This window comes from Molothrus ater, chromosome 5 (genome assembly GCF_012460135.2).
Source record: "Molothrus ater isolate BHLD 08-10-18 breed brown headed cowbird chromosome 5, BPBGC_Mater_1.1, whole genome shotgun sequence".
NCBI lineage: Eukaryota > Metazoa > Chordata > Aves > Passeriformes > Icteridae > Molothrus > Molothrus ater.
Genome location: NC_050482.2, coordinates 10,385,728 through 10,406,905, shown reverse-complemented (window position 1 = coordinate 10,406,905; position 21,178 = coordinate 10,385,728). Strand labels below are relative to the sequence as shown.

The window sequence follows — 21,178 nt, the reverse complement described above, 5'->3', positions numbered from 1 at the left end:
TCATACTGGCTAGGTCTAGATTTTGTACATCCTGCAGCATATTAATTTGTTATTGCTTCTTCTTAATTTGTACCTTCTGCTGTGTCAATAGCAACATAAATAACAGCACAAACCTGCTTTGAGAAGAAGGTTGGACTACATCACCTCCAGGAGACCTCCTAATCTATTGTTTTCCTCACTAATGGGGCTTAAAACACTATATCATCACAGGCTAATTCGTGGTCACAAAAATTTAATGCAGCTTTTCTCTAATTAAATGACAGCTGTATCTAGGCAGACAGAGGCAGTAGGTAAACCATGCACCACTGACCTATGGACCAGAGGCTTTCCCTGCAGACTAAACACCATACCACAATTTAAGTAAAATGCCATAACACTATTAGACTAATACATATATATATATTAGACTATAGTCATAAGACTATTTATATGACTTTTTAAAATGCTAGTGTGGTGAAATCCTAACAGTGCAATAATGCAGAGGAATATCATTCACAGAAACTAAGGGAAGTTTAAGAAAGATAATCTGTCCGAGTAAAGAATCATATCAGAAGAAAGCCAACAAAAAAAAACAAAGGAAAAGAAAGTGTAACCAAAAGGAAGAAGACACAGGTCTTCAAAATCTGTAGATTTTGAAAGAGTTTTTAAAATGCCAGGAAATTAAAATACTTATGTAAAAGGTCAGCTGAAGTTTGAGTTCCGAAGTTTTAAGGGCTGGGCAATGTGATTTCCCACTGGATTAAAATTTATTTTCAATATACACCATAAAGAGAGCTGCAATAATTCCTTTAACACCCTGTTTTACACATTGACACTAAAAACTCTGGAAGATTTCAGCTCTGTTGATGATAATAGATATGACTGTTTCCTTCAATCTGGTTTTTTTTTTTTCCCACCTATTCTCCAAAAATCCAAAGGGACAGAACATGTTGAGCATGGCTACATGGAAGGGCCAGGGAATGTTTTCTGGCCCTTTGCAGATTGCATCAGCTGGTTCAGAAATGCTCCTGTTTGCAGTCAGGGGCAGGAACAGGACCTGCATTTCATCACCTACACTACAGTACACACACACCACCACAGAGAACTCCATTTGAATATTAAAATGTTGTAAGTGGTCCTTTCCAGGATTCTCGATCTGACTTGGAATTTTCAAAGCCTACCTCCACCTTTGATCAGTCATATGAAAACATCAGATTGAGTCATTTGTTTTGTTTCGTACAACTTAAAAGTGCCAATGTGACCCACACATTTCAAAGCAACACATCAGAACACTCAAACAACTCTGGGATCTGGCAACAAAGTGATTGCTGAAAATCACTGCCTCAAATGCTATAAACATCCTGTGACAAGTTCAGCTTTTGGTCCTGCTTTTATTTACCAATAAACAATTACACTGCATTCACTGCAATTGTTATCACTCATGCATTTGATATCAGTAGGAAATATCCTGAAGCAAGAAATCATCCATTAAACTGATGAATCACCAGCTTTAGGGTTGAATTCTGATCTTTGATGTGGCATAAACTCAGCCTCCATGTGGAGTCTTCAAGAACTGCTCTTTTGTGCAAATTTGCCTTCAAGGTAGGACTCTCCACATTAGGAACAGTCTCATCTTTTTTAGGACACTGGCAACTACAGCTATCACTCTTGCCATTATTATTTCATAACTCTGTTTCACAGATAGGTAAGAGATAGCTGTGGGGCAGTCATTTATTTCATTATCATGTATTTTTCATTTCAAGCTTGAACATACATTCATCTGGGAGAAGGGAAGACTTGCACAAATTTGAATAAAGGAATATAAACCTGACACCTACTTTTTTAATCATAATACTTGAAAAAAAAAGAAAAGAAAAAAATAAAAGTAAGAATCTCTGCTTCCTGAGGCAATAGATCACTATAATTGCAATAGGAAGCTCAAAGGAATCCCTTTTTTCCCCCTGTGGGCTGTACTCAAGCTTACCTGTAAGACCTTGAAATGGCAAGATCTGAATGTTTCCCAGTGATACTTGATAAAAGGAACACATTCCCCTTTAAACAATGCAAAAAAGTCTTGGTACTAAGGCAGACAAAGTCAATCATGCCCTCACCATCAGTTCCAATATTTCCAAAGAATGGCATCCAAATCACTCTCTCAGATAACACAGGATTCCTGATGTAAGAGAGAAATGAGTTCAGCAAGAACACTCAAATTTTCCTAAAAAACCTGGAGGCCAAAATACCATGAAATTACTAATATTAGTAAGTCTTCTTGTATATAAAGAATGATGAACAATAGAGGAAAGATAAAAACATAAAAATATGGTTTTCCTGCTTACTCACTCCTTCCCAAATATGAAAGATAAAATCCTGTGCATTGTCTTGTAACAGAACTAATTTCTATAACAGAACCTTCTATAACAGAAAGAAGTGTGTATTTTGGTGATAAATACTATTTTACTATACACCACAAAAGTAAATTAAATACATTTAAAAAAAGATAAAATATGGATCTACCTTATCATGGCAGTTCATTTTAAAACATGTTCATTCAAATTAAACTATTTCAACATATATACCATATTCTAGATATGTTCTATCTAGAATACACTAAGTTATAAAATCTATGAATTTGTTGCATATTTGGGAAGCACAGGAAAGAGGCTTGGAATACTCTCAGCAACCAAAAAGTACAACAACTAGGAAGCTCTTTCTCAAAATAGAATGAGTAAAGGAGTCTGTGTGAATATATCAAATTTTCTGTCCTCATTTCATAAAATGTTAGGTTTATTATAGACTTTAAGTATTAATTCCAAGCAATACATTCTAGTATCAAAAGCTATAGGTTCATTTTCAAGATTATATATATAATTAAAATTGAAATATAGCTGAAAAATATGACATTTACTACAGATTAGAAATTTTTGTTCTAATGAAACTTCTCTAAAGTTATCAAAATGTTACTTACACTGGGCCATCAGCAGTCCTACTCTGACAGTCTTTCATTATGAAAGATATCACTTACACCAGCACAGATTTCTTTCCCTCTCATGGTCTAGGTCAGTTTAAGAGCAAGCTACCCTGTCAAAATGTGTCCTCTTTCTATATTAAAAAAAAAAAGAAGACAAAAAGACCCCCAAAAAACTAGGATAAGGCATTTCTCTGTGCAGCTAGTACCCATTACATTACAATGAGGAACCAGAACAAACAAAAACTCAATAGAATCCATGCCATATTTCTAAGAATCAGAGTACCTGGCACAGATGCAGCCCAAGTTCTCAAAAAATTCAAATTCAAAATATCTCCATCAAACACAACCCAATAAATATTTCAGTCTATTTGCAGATTTAGTCACTAGCTCATTTTAGTATCATCATTCTCCAAGAATGTACAAATTTTGTCTAGAACAAACAGTAAATTATGTTTTCCAGTGACATTTTCACATGCCTAAGTCCACCACATACCATCAAGAGATATGACAAACAGAAAATATAAGTAGGTATGTAAATATGTATAAATATTCTTTAATATGGGCTGGTAAAAAACCTTGGTAGATTCAGACAGAGAAGAAATTAAATCTAAAAATAGGTGCAACATAGACACATGAAGAACAGCAATCATAAAATTAAGCTCTAAAGAGATATGCTGTGTGTACAACACCTACTTATTGGCACCTTCTTGCTTGGGTGTGCAAATCACAGTTATTGGTAGTGTTATCTAACTTGATTTTCTAATCTTTATGGCATAGACTTTGCCCATTTACTCATCATAAATGAGAAAAGCAGAAATTCTTTATGACTTATTTTAAAAATTTCTTCAGTATCAAAGCAGTAAAGGACAAAGAGAAGATGAAAAGAAATAAAGCCCATCATAGCTGTGACAGTAATGTCAAACCATGTTGGTTGTCATGCAATGAAAGCAGAGGGAATAAGGGACCTAAGGGACATAAGGAAGTAAGCTGGTTACTCTTGCTGGGCTGCCCTATTGCAAAAGGAAACTAGATCCTCTACAGCTTAGCACTTAAGCTCATCCTAAATGATTTGAGACAAATTTCTTATTGAAAATGCCTATCCTACACTGTCTATGAAATATTGGAAAGTTAGTAGCTTTAGCTCAGAAAAAAACCTGATGCTTAGAAGTCCACCCTTAGCTAAATCCAGGTGGTAGGACATTGATTTGGTTATTTGTGTGCTGGCACTCAGACACAGTGAAAGAACAGAGACAGAACTACTCCTACATATGCAGATAAAAGGGAGCTTTATAAAGGTTTTATCTTATCAGAATCAGGTTTAAAAACCTTGAAAAGCCAGAGAAAATCTGTATCTGTTGGACGAGATGCAAAAGCATCATCTCAGTCCCTGTCCCAGCATCCTCTGTAGCGTCATTAGGACCAGTCATTACTCAGTCTCACTTTTCAATCCAGCCACTGGCGGCTGCTGGACTTGCAGAAATCTGGCATCACCCTTTCAGTCTCTAGAAGTCTTTTCTATACCTGTCACCTTTGAGACTGGACCACTGGAGTCCTCCATCTGCCCCATCTCTGCTCCTGATTCTCTTCCAGGCTGACCATATTCAGGTGCCATCTCCCCCTCAAGGGCTCCACCTGACCCAACAGAGCTCCTGAAACACTGCTGTACAGAGGACACTTTTATTGTCTGATGTCTGGCTATAAAATACACAAAATATCATACTTGTATAAATTAAATTATTCTGCATTTTTCAATGCTTGTGGCTGGAGGGAAGAAAAAAGCCAAAAAACCAGCATTTCTCTGATCAAACCCACAGTAGGTTCAGACTTGTTTCCAAGTAAACCTGGGATATTTCATTAACAGACTTCTTTTTACTAAATTAATCATAGGTGCACATATGAGTAGATTTTTCAACCTTGATACCATAAAGCAGTAGAAAAGGCAAGACTTGGCTATTAGCAGAGACTCACTAAACTTCCAAAGCCACTGTCAATGCCTTTTAAATCTCTAAGTGTCTTCTTGGTAAGAAGCAGACCCACAAGGAGCATGCCTTTTAGATAACCATTCTGGTCTCTGCTTACTTCTGCCCAATATTTATTCTCCACTTCATATTAAAAAAAAAAAAAAAAGAGAAAGTTGAGGGGTGGAAATTATTTTGCTTTCTAAAATGTTTGTTAAAACACACCATGGTTTTTCTGAAGAATTTACATTCAAAACCAGTTATCCTTTCATATTTTTACAATAGTTTTCAATTTGATGTAGATGTAATTTTTTCATCAGTATTTATAAAGCCCCAACTTGATAGCTGTATTTATGCTGCAGTTTAAGCTCAAAGAGAGCTAATGTTTCACAAATTATTCCAAAATAACAAGGCATCACTGAATTAGGAAAAATTCCTAAACCATATGGCACAGATAGCTTATTGTTTTAAAATATTTCTTCCTTCTTTATCATAAAGTAATAAAAATGTATTTGTTTTAGAATCAACCATAGGAATATTCTGGATTTTTGCCTCTAGTGGAACCCACACATGGACTCCTAGTCACATTCTGAATTCACACTTTGTGCAGATATTTGCTGTCCAAAGGGACCCATAATTGTAGAGCCTCCACGTTAGTCCAGTAAAAGAAAGAAAGAAAGAAAGATGCTGCTACCACTGAGTACGTGATCAATAATTGCACAAGGAGCACAGCTCTGTTAGCCATGACTGCAAGCCAGTGTGAGACTGCATGAAGGCAGTGTCTAATAAATCACTTGTGCTAACTAGGGACACAGCTCCTGCCAGGAGACACAACTGGCTGCTCCCAATTAATGCCCAGGGATTACAGGGAAACTGCAGACTTGCAGTGATGTGTGGTTGGTTTCGTGTTAAAGACATTTCTTTATTTGTTTGACTTAGTTCTTTCCATCAAATAGTTAAAAAAATCATTTCCTTAGGCTGTTGTAGCTTGTCCAGGAGCAAGTTTATAAAACCATGACAAGAAATTAAACTAAAAAATTTGGAAAAGGAGCACGATGCAAAGAGGAAATGAGAGAAACATTAGGAAAGGAACTCAGGATATATGAAAATTAGGCAATTGAGCAATTCTGTGTACATTCAAGTTGTGGATTACTTGAATGTGACAGTGTTCACAGGGGTTCTTGGATGAGGCAAGAGACGAGAATGTTGACTCCATGTTGATTTATTATTTTATGATATATATACATTATATTATAACTATACTAAAAGAATAGAAGGCAAGGTTTCCTCAGAAGGCTAGCTAAGAATAGAATAGAAAAGAATGAATAACAAAGATCTGTGGCTCGGACAGCGAGTCCAAGCTGTCTGGTCTGTGGTTGGCCATTAATTGTAAACATTCAAGATGGCCCAGTCACAGATCCACCTGTTGCATTCCACAGCAGCAGATAAGCATTGCTTACATTTTGTTTCTGAGGCCTCAGCTTCTCAGAAGGGAAAAAATCCTAAAGAAAAAGATTTTCACAAAAGATGTCTGCGACACTTGAATACAAGGAAACAGAAAAAAAAAAGTTTTAGAAATAAACTAGACATGAATGAAATTACTGGAAATAAAATGGAAACCAAAATAAAGAAGAGGAAAGAATTGAGCAGTGAAACAAAATTACTACCAATAAGGTGGGGGTACAAAGGACAAGATGAGAAAACAGGCAAAGAAATATGAAAACTAATGGGAAAGAGCAGCTTAATGTGGCACTACTCATTGTCAATTGAAAGCACTGCAGCATTTGTCCAAATACAACAAGCTGTTGACACCTGCAAATTAAAGTGCACAAACAGGCTGCAATATATCAAGCTGAGAGGGTTCTTGGGAAAAGGACAGTGAATGAAAACCTGAGAGACCTATACTAAATTACAAGTTTGGCCATTATCTTCCTATAAGATATAAAAAATGGAAATATAATACCTCCTACCTTGTTGTGAGGATAAAACTCATTAATTATCATCAAGTGCTCACACATTACCTGGAGCACTGGGCGGGAGGGGGAAATAAGCAAGCAGAATATAATTGCTGTTGTAAGATAAAGAGTACAAAAGGTCTATTACTGATTGATGGACTACAGGGTAACAAATTGATCATTTTATCTGAGAGACTGAGAAATCCAAAGGCCATAGAATGATTGGCCTTCATGTGCTTCTTTTTTTTTTTTTTTAAGTACAAACAAGCCCAGTCATTAGATTAGAAAAGGCCAATATAGACAGCAGATGAAAAATGAGAGAAGGATCTCCTGAATGTGGTATGGGAATGGGAAGAAGGAAAGGAAACTGTCCTGCAGTATATAAACATACACCAGAAACATACACAGAATTTAAGAGGACTGCTCTTCTGAAAAGGCTGTAATATTCAAAGGATGAGTGGAGACAAACAAAAACTGGCAGGCAAGATCTGTGAGATTGATTTCTTCTGATCCTTCAGCATCCAAAAGATCTAAAAGGATCTGTTACAGGGACCTGTTCACAGAGAAACACACACCTAGAAATGATTCAGTTCAAATAACCTTAGACATCTGTCTCAAAACAAACTGAACAGCTCCCTAGAGGTACCCACAGTGATTAGTTTAGATGTCTAATTTTAATAAATTAATTTCTGCTACTAATTATTCTTGATTGTACTCAAAGATAAATATAATATCATTTCCTGTGAATAAATGAAGGCTTACAGCATGGAAGAGGAAAAAAGTGTGGACTTGTTAGACACAGAAAGGAATGGATTGTAAACACAGTTTTACTAACCAGTGCTTCAGAGATGATTTTATTGAATTTTCTAAATATATAAAGAAAAAAGCTGTCTAAAGCATTTTTTCTCAGGAGAAGGGAAGAATCTGTGGTGTTTACATACATAGTTGAGATCTAGATGAAGGTCTTCTCAAAAAAAAAAATCACTATCAGATCACTTCTCAGCAATAAACATTATTATAAATTTCATTCTACTGAATGTTCAGAAAGACATAAAAAAGAAATAAAACTGAAACAGAAATAAAGGAGTATATCTGGTCTAACAAACTTTGTTTGTTTTGGTGTGTGTGTGTATGTACTTTTTTATTGAAGGGAAATAAATGTCCTGAAGAAAATAAAATATAAAAATAAAAACCAAAGACTAAACTCTGAAATAGTATTTCCTCTCCTGCCTTGCTGAACAGATTTGTATTTTGGTTGTAGAAGTAGTAATCTGAAGACCTGTCCCAGTACTACTTAATCATAACAGATATACCACATTTTTTACTTCACACCACAATCTAAAATTACTATCTGGTATATTGAGATTAAAAATCCAATATTTCAGCTTTGTAATTCTGTTTCCAGGGAAGATTAGCACCTGCCATCCAGTGAATTTAATGAGAACAGAATAATATATCTCAAAATTAGGTTACTTCTAATGAATTTTACTGAAATCATGCAAACTTTAAAACTCAGGACAGTAGTTTGTGGTATCTGAAATGAGGTACTCATAACTGTATATAGCCATATAAAATAGTTCTGCTTGACATGATCTATGTACCTTCTTTAATTGCCTTACAGCAGAAGCATCCATTAAATAGTGATGCCATCAATCTCTAAAGTATACTTGATTAAAATGTGCAAATGAAGCATGCTGGCAATTCTGATTAATACATTTACAACATTTTTCTATGGTCTTATAAATTAAATCTATAATGAAGACAAGCAGTTGTATTATCTCCAGTGAAGGTGAGGATAGCTTATATTGTCTCCAGAACACATAAAGACTTTTAACAGTTAAAGGTAGATAGGAGATTCCAACCTTTTTAAAGTAAGAGTTTCAGTAAACCAGGAATTGAAGTATCATACATTTAGTCTAAATCTTGTGATTGGATTTTCAGTTTTCCCAAATCTTATTACAGTCACATAAATGATCACAATGTGAATGAAAATAATTATTCGGTAACATTTCACATCTTTTCCTCCTCATGTAAAAGATTTATTACAAAGAATACAGAAAAACATCACATAATCTTGGAAAATAAGGCCAGAAAATGATTCCTTCAAAGTGAACTGAATTATTTACATTTATCATTTTGATTCTCCAATCCTATAATTATGATTTCATTACGTTTCAAAAAGTGAATTATACTGCTGTCAGGATCTTCATTGTCCCAGCATATTTTCTGCCTGACCAGTAATTCAAACTGTATGAAAGGAGACAGACTTTGAGAATTAAAACATAAAATATTGTCTGGCTCTTGAGGAAACTTTTAAAGACATTTTGAAGTTTCTTGCTTTTTTTGCTTTTTTGCTTTTTCTGAGATTACAGGCAACGAAATTAAATGAAACATATTACTTACATCATTCTGATCATCTTTTGCATTGTAATAGATTATATCATTATTCTGTAAGAGAAAGAAAAGTAATTGTTAGTTTGAAAGCAGAGAATAAATTAAGGTAGCAATAATCTCTACTATTGCAAGATACATTTTGAACTAAACCACCAGTTGTTCATGTATTCTCTTTGAAACATGACAAACTCTGATCTTTGCTTGCTCTCTGTTGCATGCACAATTTCCCATGCTCGTGCTAAACTTCATTCATTTAACTCATTTAATGCTCCTTCCATGGGAGGCTGCATAAGTCACTCAAAACACAGCTAGAAAAGTACAGATAACATTGGACAAACTCCAGAGCTCATAAAAGGCTTCCATGAGCTGTTTCTGTCACAGACATGTGACTTTCCCTGTGCAATTAGGGGATTTATGCACCGTGACATCCAGCAGGCAGCACATGCAGCCAGGCACGGGCTTTGCTAAGTGGGGTAAGTGTTTGCTGTACACATGTTTATTGTTTTATTCACCTCCCACTGCGAAAATAAATCTGTGAAAATACATCACAGGAGAGTCTGGCTGTTGAAGTGTACAGCAGCTCCTGGCAGCTCTGTGGAAACACTGTACCATGGAATTCAAGCAAAGCATAGAGGGAGAAGATTGCTCATTCCCATTCTAAAATCAGTCAGAAATTCCATTCAGTGGTAACTTCTATAGTTTGCTGAAAACTCGGGTACGTCCTATGGAATACAGGTTTTGTGTTTTTTTCATGTTTAAATATTACTGAACCATTTAAAAACCTTGTAAGATTTAGGTTCACTGGAGTAGCTTTCCACCAAATAAATTGCTGCGATGTGCCCAAAGTTTTTTAAATAAAATAAATTTTAAATGCATTTCTGTATGAAACAGAGACATGTATGAACAGTCTTTTTAATTACCTTTACTGATTTTGAATAAATAAAGAAAAAGAGAAGTTATATTTCTTCATATCCAGCAGTGTGCTTGAAATAGGTGATTGCTGTTGACCTCTGAAAATTATCTTATTTTTTCAGATCTGTTTATGGTAATATCTTTTACGTATCTAAATAAAAGGTAAAAACAACAAAGTGTTTTCTTTTATAAATACCAGCAGGAGAGAATGATTTCAGTAATCATTCTTCAAGCGGATAAGCCAAGAACAATTTTTACTTTCACTAAAAAAGTATGACATGTATTACAAAGTAATGCAGTTCATCTTTAAAAATGATCATTTTACTCACTCCATAAATAATGACATCATTTATTCTCCTTTTTGACCTTTTAGAAAGTCAAACATGAAATATATTACAGATGAGCTAAATGCCATTTTGAGGTAAGTGCTATTAACATGAATTCATCCTTTTCCCTCAAAATGAACTTTTCCACTTTTCCATCAAGACACTTTTCTATCCATAGGTCAGTTGGTTGAATATTTGTATCTGGATATCAAAGCCAGACCTCCAGGCATTACAGACACAGGAGGAAATTCTTTTCATCATTAAAGACTGAAGCTAATTGCTTATTCACTTGATTGTTGTAAGGAAAAGGCCACATAATGTTTGTGGAAGTCTTTAAGTAAGTCAGAAGAGGCAAAGGTTCCATTTTCTTTGGTTCCTCTTCACTTTGTAAATTGTTATGTACAAAATAACTGTTCTGTAAATAAAGTGATTGGTTCAAAAGCCCCTCTGATTCCTTAGCAGGCAACATTTGAAGCTGCAAAGGATGCAGCCACAAATATTAACACAAGTGTTTTCATCACATGGTAATCTGTTCAGTTAAAAAAAGAAAATAAAATAAAATTTTCACATTTTGTTTACTGCAACTCTCATCCCTAGAAGGTTTTGCGCAGGAAAAATGAGAGCAGGAAAAGCAATGCAGACATAATTAACTGGCTATATTGGTTTTGTTTACAGCTTTTGTTTTTAGAATGAACATTTTCATAAAATACAATTTCTATTAGGCCCTCTCTTGTAGTGACACTCATCTAGACATGAGTTTATTTCCTGAGTCCCTCTCTACTGCTCTTGCTTATCCTGCTATCAAATCATTATTGTATAGGATTTTTAACACTGTCATCAACAGACAAAACTCTCTTTATGTACTCCACAAAATGACTCTTTATTTTCCTTGTCTTTTATATTTTTATTTATCTGTTTAAATTTTTCAAAGCTGTCATAGCTTTACTATTTATCTCTACTGGACTGAACAGCATTTTTTAAATCACCTTTTAGAATAACATTTCAGGAACATGATATATTTCCAAGTTAATGAAAATAAACACTTCCTGCCCAAATGACTTAGATATTTTTGTAAGGTTATTCATATCTTGTTGTCCATTACCCTGCCTGGAGATATTACCTATATAATGAATAAACTGACACTGACATTGGACATATCTCACTACTCTTAATATAGAAAATATGAGATACCCAGTGCTACAACACACTGAATGCTGTATGGTTCACAAATTAGATTCATGGATCACTCAGATCTTTAGAGGACAATTTTTCATCATTTAACCACTTCCAGCTGGCAAGAACAAATTGCTTTGTTGCTGGCTCTCAAGCGGTTAGTTTAGTTATTTATTAACTTCTTGACACAACAAATTTGAATCTTCCCACTGCTGCACACTTCTGGCACCAAGTAATACTGCAAACTTGGTCAGCAAACTGAAGGTAGAGTGTAAATAGCCTAGATTTTTATTTTTGTTCTTTATCCAGTAATTCTGTGCAAAAGAGAGGGTAAAGACCCACTTTTACTTCTGTTCACCAATGAAGGGATTTAGTAATGCAGTCCTGAAGCTGAACTTATAAAAGAATGACTTTGAAAGACCATATGCATATAGGAAAAACTGTAGTGTAGTATCAATTTATGATTTTATGGTTTTCACCATCTTTAGTTCCCCTTTCAAAGCAAAAATTTTTAGTATCTGCAAAAGACATCAGGAAAGCCATATAAAAATTACATTAAGGACAAGGTCATGAATGTTTTATTTTTGATTCTTACTATTTTCTTTTCTTTCCTAATCTTAGTTTTTCTTCCATGCTTTCACTGACAGCATTGTCTGTTGAAGTGAGATTATTCCACTGTCTTTAAATTGCTTTTCATTTCAATAGCCCTCTGTTTTCCAACTTGAGGTATAAAACAATTCAAATGTGTAACATTACATATTGGGTACTATCAATAAATGCTTAAATTTCAGCCCACAGAATCTGAAGTTGGTGGTCTCTATAATCTCTGTGTCTAGAGAAGAAAAGTGTGGGAAAACATTGGCTTTCAGAAAATCTGCAGATGAAATTTAAGCCCACACCAACACTAACTTACACTCATATTTTGCTTCTCTACAGAGCAAGTTCACAGACAGTCCATTGATTCAGCACATAAATGCCTAAGGTCAGCTCAGGATTACATGGATGAAGCTGTAGTTGGCTTTTCATCTCAGGAAACAGTGCTTTTTACAATCTAGTTCTTTCAAGAACAACAAGGGATTACATTGCAACAGAACATATGGACACTACAGATAATTATGTATTGCAAAAATTGCAATAGTATATCTATGTCATTTTGCTGGTAGGAAATCTACATCCTCCTTTACCAAGTGCCAAAAAGAAAGCTCCTGGTCATTGCTGCCATGTAGTGGTGTCTACAGGAACATCTCCTCTCCAAATCTCAGGCTGGAATTCCAAGAACTGTACATGCAGTTTGTGCTCCACCAACCAGTCTAAAGATTCATTTTTGAAGTCTTTTTCAGCAGACATCCAATGCAGTCTTTTCAGAAATGCTGCTTTCATGGAAGCTGTGGTTAAAATTATATAAAACCTCAGATCTATCTGTGGGCTTCCTAGAGACCCTACAGGACCCAGAGCCCATGATGCAGCCTAAAATGGTGTTAGGCCTTCAGGGGAGATTGGCTTGAAATCAATTACAGAACCTTATGAGACTCTATAATGAACTACAAGAAACCAAATAGATTATATGTTTTAAAAAAAGGGGCGGGGAGGGAAAAAGGTTTTCTGCATCTTTTCATATTGTAAGAAATTAATATAATGTATTAATTTTGACAGATGTCACATTTACCCTTTTTTTCCTTAAAAGCTGCATTTCCAGAATTGTAGGCAAAATGTTAAAGTAAAAAAATTACACTTTTTGCTATTACAGAGACACTAGAAAATAATTAACTCCCTCAGAAAATAAAACAGAAGAGCTTCAGTTAAAGGTTTCTACAACTCAAAGATTTTCTTCAGCAAACCCCTGGAAGCAAATTTAAAATTATTGTTTCAGATTCTATTTCAAATACATATTACTGCATAATTATAACTACACACTTTAAAATCTGAAATTACAACCAAATATGTTTATTTGGATTTTGTTTTAAAACAGGATACTTCCCACAACTTCTAAATATTTTACCCAAGAAGTTCTAAAGGACCCAAAATGAGTCAATGTGAAAAAGCTGCTCTATATTGCAGATAATCTGCAAGTAGTGAGGATTCTTTTAGTTTGGAGCTAAGAGGTAGAGAAAGAAATCAAAATCAGGGAGAAACCAAACCATACAGCAAATAAAATTCTGATCTTGACTCTTCAGTTTTAACAAAGAAGGTCTTAGAATTACAGATAGAAATTTGGTCAACATTTTAAAATCATATTAGTCCCACACACTTGGTAAAGACATTCTCATTAGTGAAAAAACTGGGAGTCCTTTTGTTTAGCATAAAGCAATAATAATAATAATAATAATAATAATAATAATAATAATAATAATAATAATAATAATAATAATAATAATGGTCCATTTCACTCTTTAGGCAGACCAAAGGAAATGAATGTAAATGCCTACAAATTCTAAAAAAGCATTTCATGAAGTGTTGGCAAAACATCCATTTTAATTAAAAAAAAAAAAAAAATTTGCATCCCCTTGAATAAAGAAATGTATTTGAAAAGTTCACTCTAATACCTTTGGGGTAATTAAGGTTTAGACCAATCCTTACAAATTCTATGAAAAATAATCCAGGCAGTTTTAGTTTAATCCCTTACACAGTCTGACATGCAGTTTAAGGCACAATAAACACCTCAGAAAAGAAAGCTAAATATGGCCTACCACACATAAAAAATTACATCTGTTTCTAAATAGGATAATGTCAAGGAATAAAAGCCTGCAAACAGGGGAAAAAAAAGAAAGAATGTCAACTACTACTATCTCTTTTGTTACAGCTTTGTGATTTTATAGAAGTGAAATGACACATATAAAATAAGTAGCTTAGCTGCTAATAACTTCTTTTTTCCCTTCAGTATCCATATGTAAAAATACTGATTTATCACTTATCCTTAAAGTGAACAAAATTTCAGACAATACAGTAAACCTATTGCAATCATAATTAGTGTATGCATGCAATTACAGTGCCTAAATGTGGGCTTTAAGAAATTGTAAATTCATTTAAAACAGGAAGACTGGACATAGAATCAAGATTTTTTAAAAAATAAAATTATTAAAATAAAAATATAAAACTGTGAAATAATAATCTATCAAGAAATATGTCGCTATATTACCCAAAATATGGACAAATGAGTCACTCGGGTTAGACATTTTTCCTCCTAACTTGATTTGATTAAATAACTGCTTTGTCAGAATATTAAATGTCATACACTAATTAAAACCTTCCAGGTCTGCACTATAATTTATGATAAGCCTTTTTCATCAGATTTGTGTAAAGGACTTTTCTCAAGATTCCACTGAGACTAATAATTGAAATGAAAAGATGAAGGTGAAGATTACAGGAAATAACATAAAGGAGCATTAAAGGTACTGCACATTGGCATAGACTATTCTTTCTTTTAAATGGTGAGAAAGATCAACTTTTTCAGCATTCATTTACAGGTAATTCCTTCACTGAAATTATCAACCCAGAGACCTTCAAAATTTACTGACAGCTTTCATGAGGGGCTCACCTGATCATTCCCAGCTGCATCAGAGTGATAAATAAATAATAATTTATCAATCACCTGCATGCTCAACAGCAGGACTAAAACATACAAGCCTCATTTCAAAAGATGTTAGGTAAGTGTAATGCACACATCCAGAATCCAGATAAAAATACACTATAGGAAAGATATTCTTTGAAGCCCTTGACATGGATTCTGAGGATTTTTGATCTGAGATTGGATCCACAGATTACAGCATTGATGGTGGTCAGGTTTTAGGCATCTGAGTTAAAAACTGAGATCTTGGAAGAGTGCGTTGAAGTCTAAACTTGGAAGAAAATTTGAAATCTCTGAGATTCCACCATAAATATTCTCTAGGTATCTCACATCCCACACCCCCAGGCTGGGCCCTGGCAGTGCTGTCCCCAGGGCAGGTCACAGCCACTCTGTGAGCACAGGTGGAGCTGTCACCCATCTGCTCCTGGTCCCCTCAATGGCCTGACCTTCACAGTGACACATTTCCTTGTGCCCTCCTGCTCGCTGGGACAATATCTGATTATGTGCTCAATTTAACCACACTTGATTTAATTTGTCTCGTGCAAATTATAATTAGTAAAGCTGAGTAAGAAGTTTTTTTTTTTTATATCATATTCAAATCTCAGGAGGAAACCCTTCTAGTTTTCACAGGACACAAGAAGTAGGGGTTTTGTTTCTTTTTTTTTTTTTTTCCTTTGCCTCAGTGTCCATATTATGCTACATTATACATTTACTTCAAAAAAAGGGAATCAGTGAAGAGTATTAAGGTGTACCTTCATAACCTCAAAAAGAAGGATAACAAACATTAGAAAGAGCACTTGTGTCCTCAGATCTCTAGAATTCATCACATAAACTGTAAAAAATAGGCAAAACTTCTCAATGTAAAAAATTTCTAAAATTTTAAGGTATTTTTCACTGTAAGAATAACTGTTAGAAACTGCCACTGGACTACTTAAGCTGCCAGGATGATATTTAACTTCATGCAAAAAAGTTAAGAATACATTTCAAGTACTAATTGCACTTTGACTGTAGAATTAAAAGTCAAAAGTAGTTGCATGTGTGAGGTTAAATGTAATAGAGCCCAAAAGATGAGAAATACAAGTCAGACAAACACACACCCAAATCAAAATCCACAGAGATGTCTGTTCTCCTGAAAGAATACAATATACTGCCACAAAAAACTTCTGCATAAAGACATCCTCTGGCTCAATGGCCTGGAGTCAACACCAAACTTTGTTGGACATGCAGATAATTGTTAATATAACAATGGAATTTTGTTAATTTGCCTACTGGTAAGTACAGTCTATTTTTTTAATGAATTGTTTTGGTGACTTATTTAAATTACTGCATTTTTTAGTGCAACTGATAAACTAAGCAAATTAAATGTGGCAAACTATTAAGCATTTTTTTGGTTGCAAAGCATCAAAGGCCAAATACTTCATGGAGGAATGAAAAAATTTAGGACTGAAAATTTAAATTTGCAAAACCATACAGATATTGTTCTTTGGTATAGCTGCCTATATCGCAGATTGACTCCTTTTAGTTAGTCAAGCTGAAAAATTATTCTCAAGAATGGTATTTTGATCCATAGTAAAACCTAGGATTTTATGTACTTGCATGAGTGACAAATGACCAGGAAAGAAAATCATAAGGAGACTCTTTTGGAGTTACCAAACTTAAAGAACAAGCTTAAATTTAATTTAAAGAACCAGCTACATATATAAAGAGATAGGAATAACCATCCTCTTCATTCTTCCTCCAGTGCTCTTAGACAAAAACAAGGAAGCCTGAGAAACAAAAATACTTCAAATCAATTTTAATTTTGGTAAATAAATTCTTCCAAAAGGTCCAGGAAACTGCTAATTTTCTCATCACAATAGCTTCCTCAAAGAATAAGCAATTTATTTTTATAAGGCAAAATGCAATTGATTACAAAGCAGATTTCCAGGTGGGAAAATGAAATTAATTTGTTAGCAGCTAATTAACCTCTATATCACACTATCTGATCAGTTTAATTAAAGCAGCAAAGTATGTTTACTATAATTTATTCAGCATTACTTTCTTAGTTGATGAAAGAATATAAAATAAAATTAAGTTTTTGAAAATTGTCTATACTAATTGCATATTTTTTATTTTGTAAATAGTGCAAAATTAGAGTATAGGAGCCTAGTTAAACAATTTGGACATAAATTTCCTTTGGATTCACAAGAAATTGGCATTCTGAATTCATATCTGTTTAGGTGCTGGGATGCAATGAACCACTTGCACTATCATAACCAAATATAGAAAATATGCCAGTTCTCCAACTCCAAAAAATCTTCAAAAGCCCTTGAGAAAATTTTCTACAAAGCAAGAGGCAAACATTTAGAAGAATTTGTTCCCCCCAAAAAATGTGTGTGCATTTGTTACATTTCTTCTGTGTTCTATCCACTACAACCAATAAATAAGACCATGTTTAGCAATGCTGCAATCAGTTGCTACAAAAAGGAATCAATTTTAGGCATATGACACTACAATGGAGTAAAAAGTTGAGGGTGGCTTCTTGGTGATCCATGAGAGTGGCTGAAGTGTGTATAATTCAAGGCTTGTCTTCACAAAAAAAACAAACCAAAAAAAAAAACAACAAAAAAAAATGTATCATAAGAAATACATCACACAAAGAGTCACTGTAAGTAAATTCTAAGCAATAGTACCCAAAAAACATAAATGTATTTTAAGAATCTCACTGGAATAGAAAAATGCCAACATTTTGCATAACTTTCCCTTAAACAGCAACAGCAGAGAGCCTTACACAGCTTTTTATTTATCCATATGTAAAAATTAAAATATAAGAAGATTTTAGGCTCTTTCTATGGGATATTACAATCCTGTGTAACACAGGAAAAAATAATTTTCATATATGAATTATGAAAGTATGATCCAAAATTTGGATCATATTTTACAAGGCTGACACTGACCTGTAAATTTAGTGATTTCTAATATTTTTAAAAACACTGATTTCTTTCTTTGTCTGGACCAAATTCTTCACTGAGTTTATTCAATCACTTAAAATGTGTCATTAGACCCCAGAGGGTTATGGCATACCAAAAAATAATTGAAAAAATCCTCAAAACGATTGCTATAACTCATCTTACACAATTTTCATGAAAATTAGGAAAAAACTCAACCAAATCTCTCAATTTCCTCCTGAATGTGAAAAGTGCCTTTACAAAAGGTAATAAAGTTCCAAACATATCAGGCTATGGGTTTTTTTTCAGATTGCTTTGGCTTACCCATGTAACAAATTTCTGACATATTGACTGTTGATTTTTTTAATGGGTCTCTTATAAAGACAAATCTTTCTTAAGACTTGAATCTAAATCATTTTTCCTCTATCTCTGATGTCTTAAAAAGAAAGCAGCTCTGGAAAGCAGTTACCAGAATTCAGCAGTTCTAAGAATTATCCCAAGCTCACCTAATGAATAAAGAACAGAAGGAATCATAATTTAATTATTCAGCTTTGGCAGCTGTTTTGTGCATGTCTTGCACTCAACCACTGCAATAAAGCAAAGCTTCAGGAGCACACCTTATTTCAGAAGTAGTTCAGTAGCATGAGACAAGCCAGCAGCTGGAAAATATTCCTTTTGCTATTCAGTATGAAATGAAGACTTTTCTAGTTAATCACTACAAGCAAAAGGTTCATATAAAAAAAAAATAGAACAAAGTTATTTTTCTTCTTAATTATTGATGTTACATTGGTATGCTGGAAGTCATACAGAAGAGAAATAGGATTTAAGAGTTCTATCAATATCTTGCTGTTATGTTTCTCATTTTCCATCTTAACAACAGCATTAAATGAAAAGGGGTTTGTATTTCCTCACATGGATCACAACAGGGGTTTTCATTCATCAAGTATTTGATGCTTATGCCACAAACTGAGAAGAAATAGAGAGAAACCTTTGAAAGCCAGACTGATGGCTGCTGGCTGTCAGTGGGATGGAGAGAACAGCAATCTTTCCTTGGGAACACTCCTGGGCTTTACAACTCAGAGAAGGAATTATCTAGTTATGGAGTTGCACATCCTTCTGGTTCAACAACTGCACACAATTCAAAAAATATTTTAAGTTTTGTATAAATGAATCTTATTCTAGGCAGAGAGTTATTAAGTTTACAGCATCTTATCATTCCCAGAGTCTATGGTAACACATGTAAGTTTGGGCCCTTACACTGTATTACTCACTTTCGAATTCTCATACAAATCAGCACTTTGAAATTCATCTCTTTTGTTTTAAAATTCAGGGTGGACAGACAGATATATCACAGAAGTGTGAAGATGTGAAGAAAGAGACAATGTGAGAAATTTTGAACAAGCAAAATAGCTCTCTCTTGTAAAAATAAAAAATGAAATGAAGGCAGGTATTTCTTAAGAAAGACAGAAAAGTTCCTGCAAACCTAACCAAGGCAACTGAAAAAAGAAATTAGCACTGGAAGATCACAGTGAAGAAGAGAGAATGAAGTAAATTGCAAAGAATGTATTAAACTGATTTTAGTTTGAAGAAATGCATCATTTTGTTCCCTGAAATTTGTGCTGTGTTGCTTGGGACTATCTCAGCTCTCCACAGCACCACTACACAGTACTACACAAGTGTGAGCTGAGATTGCAGAAAGCACAAGAGGGAGAAACTACAAGTGTTTAAAAAGGTATTTGGAAAACTTAGGCTGATAGGGGAAGAAGAAGGAATGCTGCAAAGTGTCTTGTCAAGGATGATGTCATGTGCACACCCCCAGAAGCCATAGCAATGAAAACTGGGGAGAAGAGCAGTGACTATTGCAGCAAAGCAGTCACTCCAAACTGTTCCATCAATGACCTCTTTGATAACAGACAAAACTTCCTGGCCTCTTTCCCTTCCCTTCCCTCCCATTCCCCCTTCTCATTTTACACAGTCCATGTTAAAAACTTGCAATCCACCTTGCTGGAGATTGTTTTCTTTTGGTTTCACTTTAGGAAGTTTACTGAACGTGATGGGCAGATAACTCGTACACCTCCAGAAAACTAAATGAACAGAAACCATCCTAAATTAGCCACTCTTTGCCTAGAAAAGTCCTCCAAAATTATTTTAGTTGATGTTGAACTAGTTGATGTTGAACCCCACTCTCCTGAATGAGAGCAGCACAGGCTGTGTGCTATGAACTGAAAATCACAGACATGAGTAAACCATGGGTTCCTGCACAGACTGAGCATTAGCCAACTGTACAAATTGACCTCAAGGGCTAGGATTTCTTCTTTGCAGTAAGCCACTGTTCACACTGAATGTGAAATATTCCTGGGGTTTAAAACATGAAAGAGGTAAAATTTCAAAAGTATGAGCACATAATAGTTTAACTGTTTGAGATACTCAAAGTATCTGAGCCCACCAGAGTTAGTCCTCTGTAGACCTCCAAAGGACTCAGCTACAAGTGTGTTCCTGTTCATAGACATAAATACTCAAACACATGAGATGATCTCTTTGAGAGATATATAGTATCTCTCAAATTTAAATATAAATACATGTGTAAGTATAAACAAGAGGAAAATTTATACAACTGATATCTGCATATAAATAACTCCCACCCATTAAAGTAGGCCCAGCACAATCTTAAAATTTGTCTGATTCTAGAAATATCACCTAAATATTGTTTATGAACACTGAGCAATAGGGAAAAACAAATCCAGTATTTCAGAAATCTGTAAGTTTTAGTTCATTATCTCCAAGCAATAAAGAAGACTATTTTCTCTGTTTCATATTCAAACATTTCAAGCTCTTGAAAATATAGTATTGTAGAGCTCATGCAGACATAAAAGCATTTGATGAATTCAGTTGTATTTATCTTAATATTTTCTTATCAGTATAGAGATGACATGAGGAGCTGGATGAATTAAGTGCATCCTATTCTTGACAAACATACACAACTTCAATTAAATAGATGGATTTGCACTAATCTACTCT

General features: G+C 34.4%; 1 protein-coding gene across 5 annotated transcripts in view; it reads right to left on the bottom strand.

The window, feature by feature from the left end:
- CACNA2D1 (calcium voltage-gated channel auxiliary subunit alpha2delta 1) overlaps positions 1 to 21,178 on the bottom strand; it is a 367,390-nt gene that overhangs the window by 161,246 nt on the left and 184,966 nt on the right. For all 5 annotated transcript variants that reach the window (XM_036401395.2, XM_036401394.2, XM_054514978.1 and 2 more), the window contains exon 5: positions 9,267 to 9,311. In XM_036401395.2, coding sequence (XP_036257288.1) covers positions 9,267 to 9,311 — 45 coding nt within the window. The remainder of the gene's footprint in view (positions 1 to 9,266; positions 9,312 to 21,178) is intronic.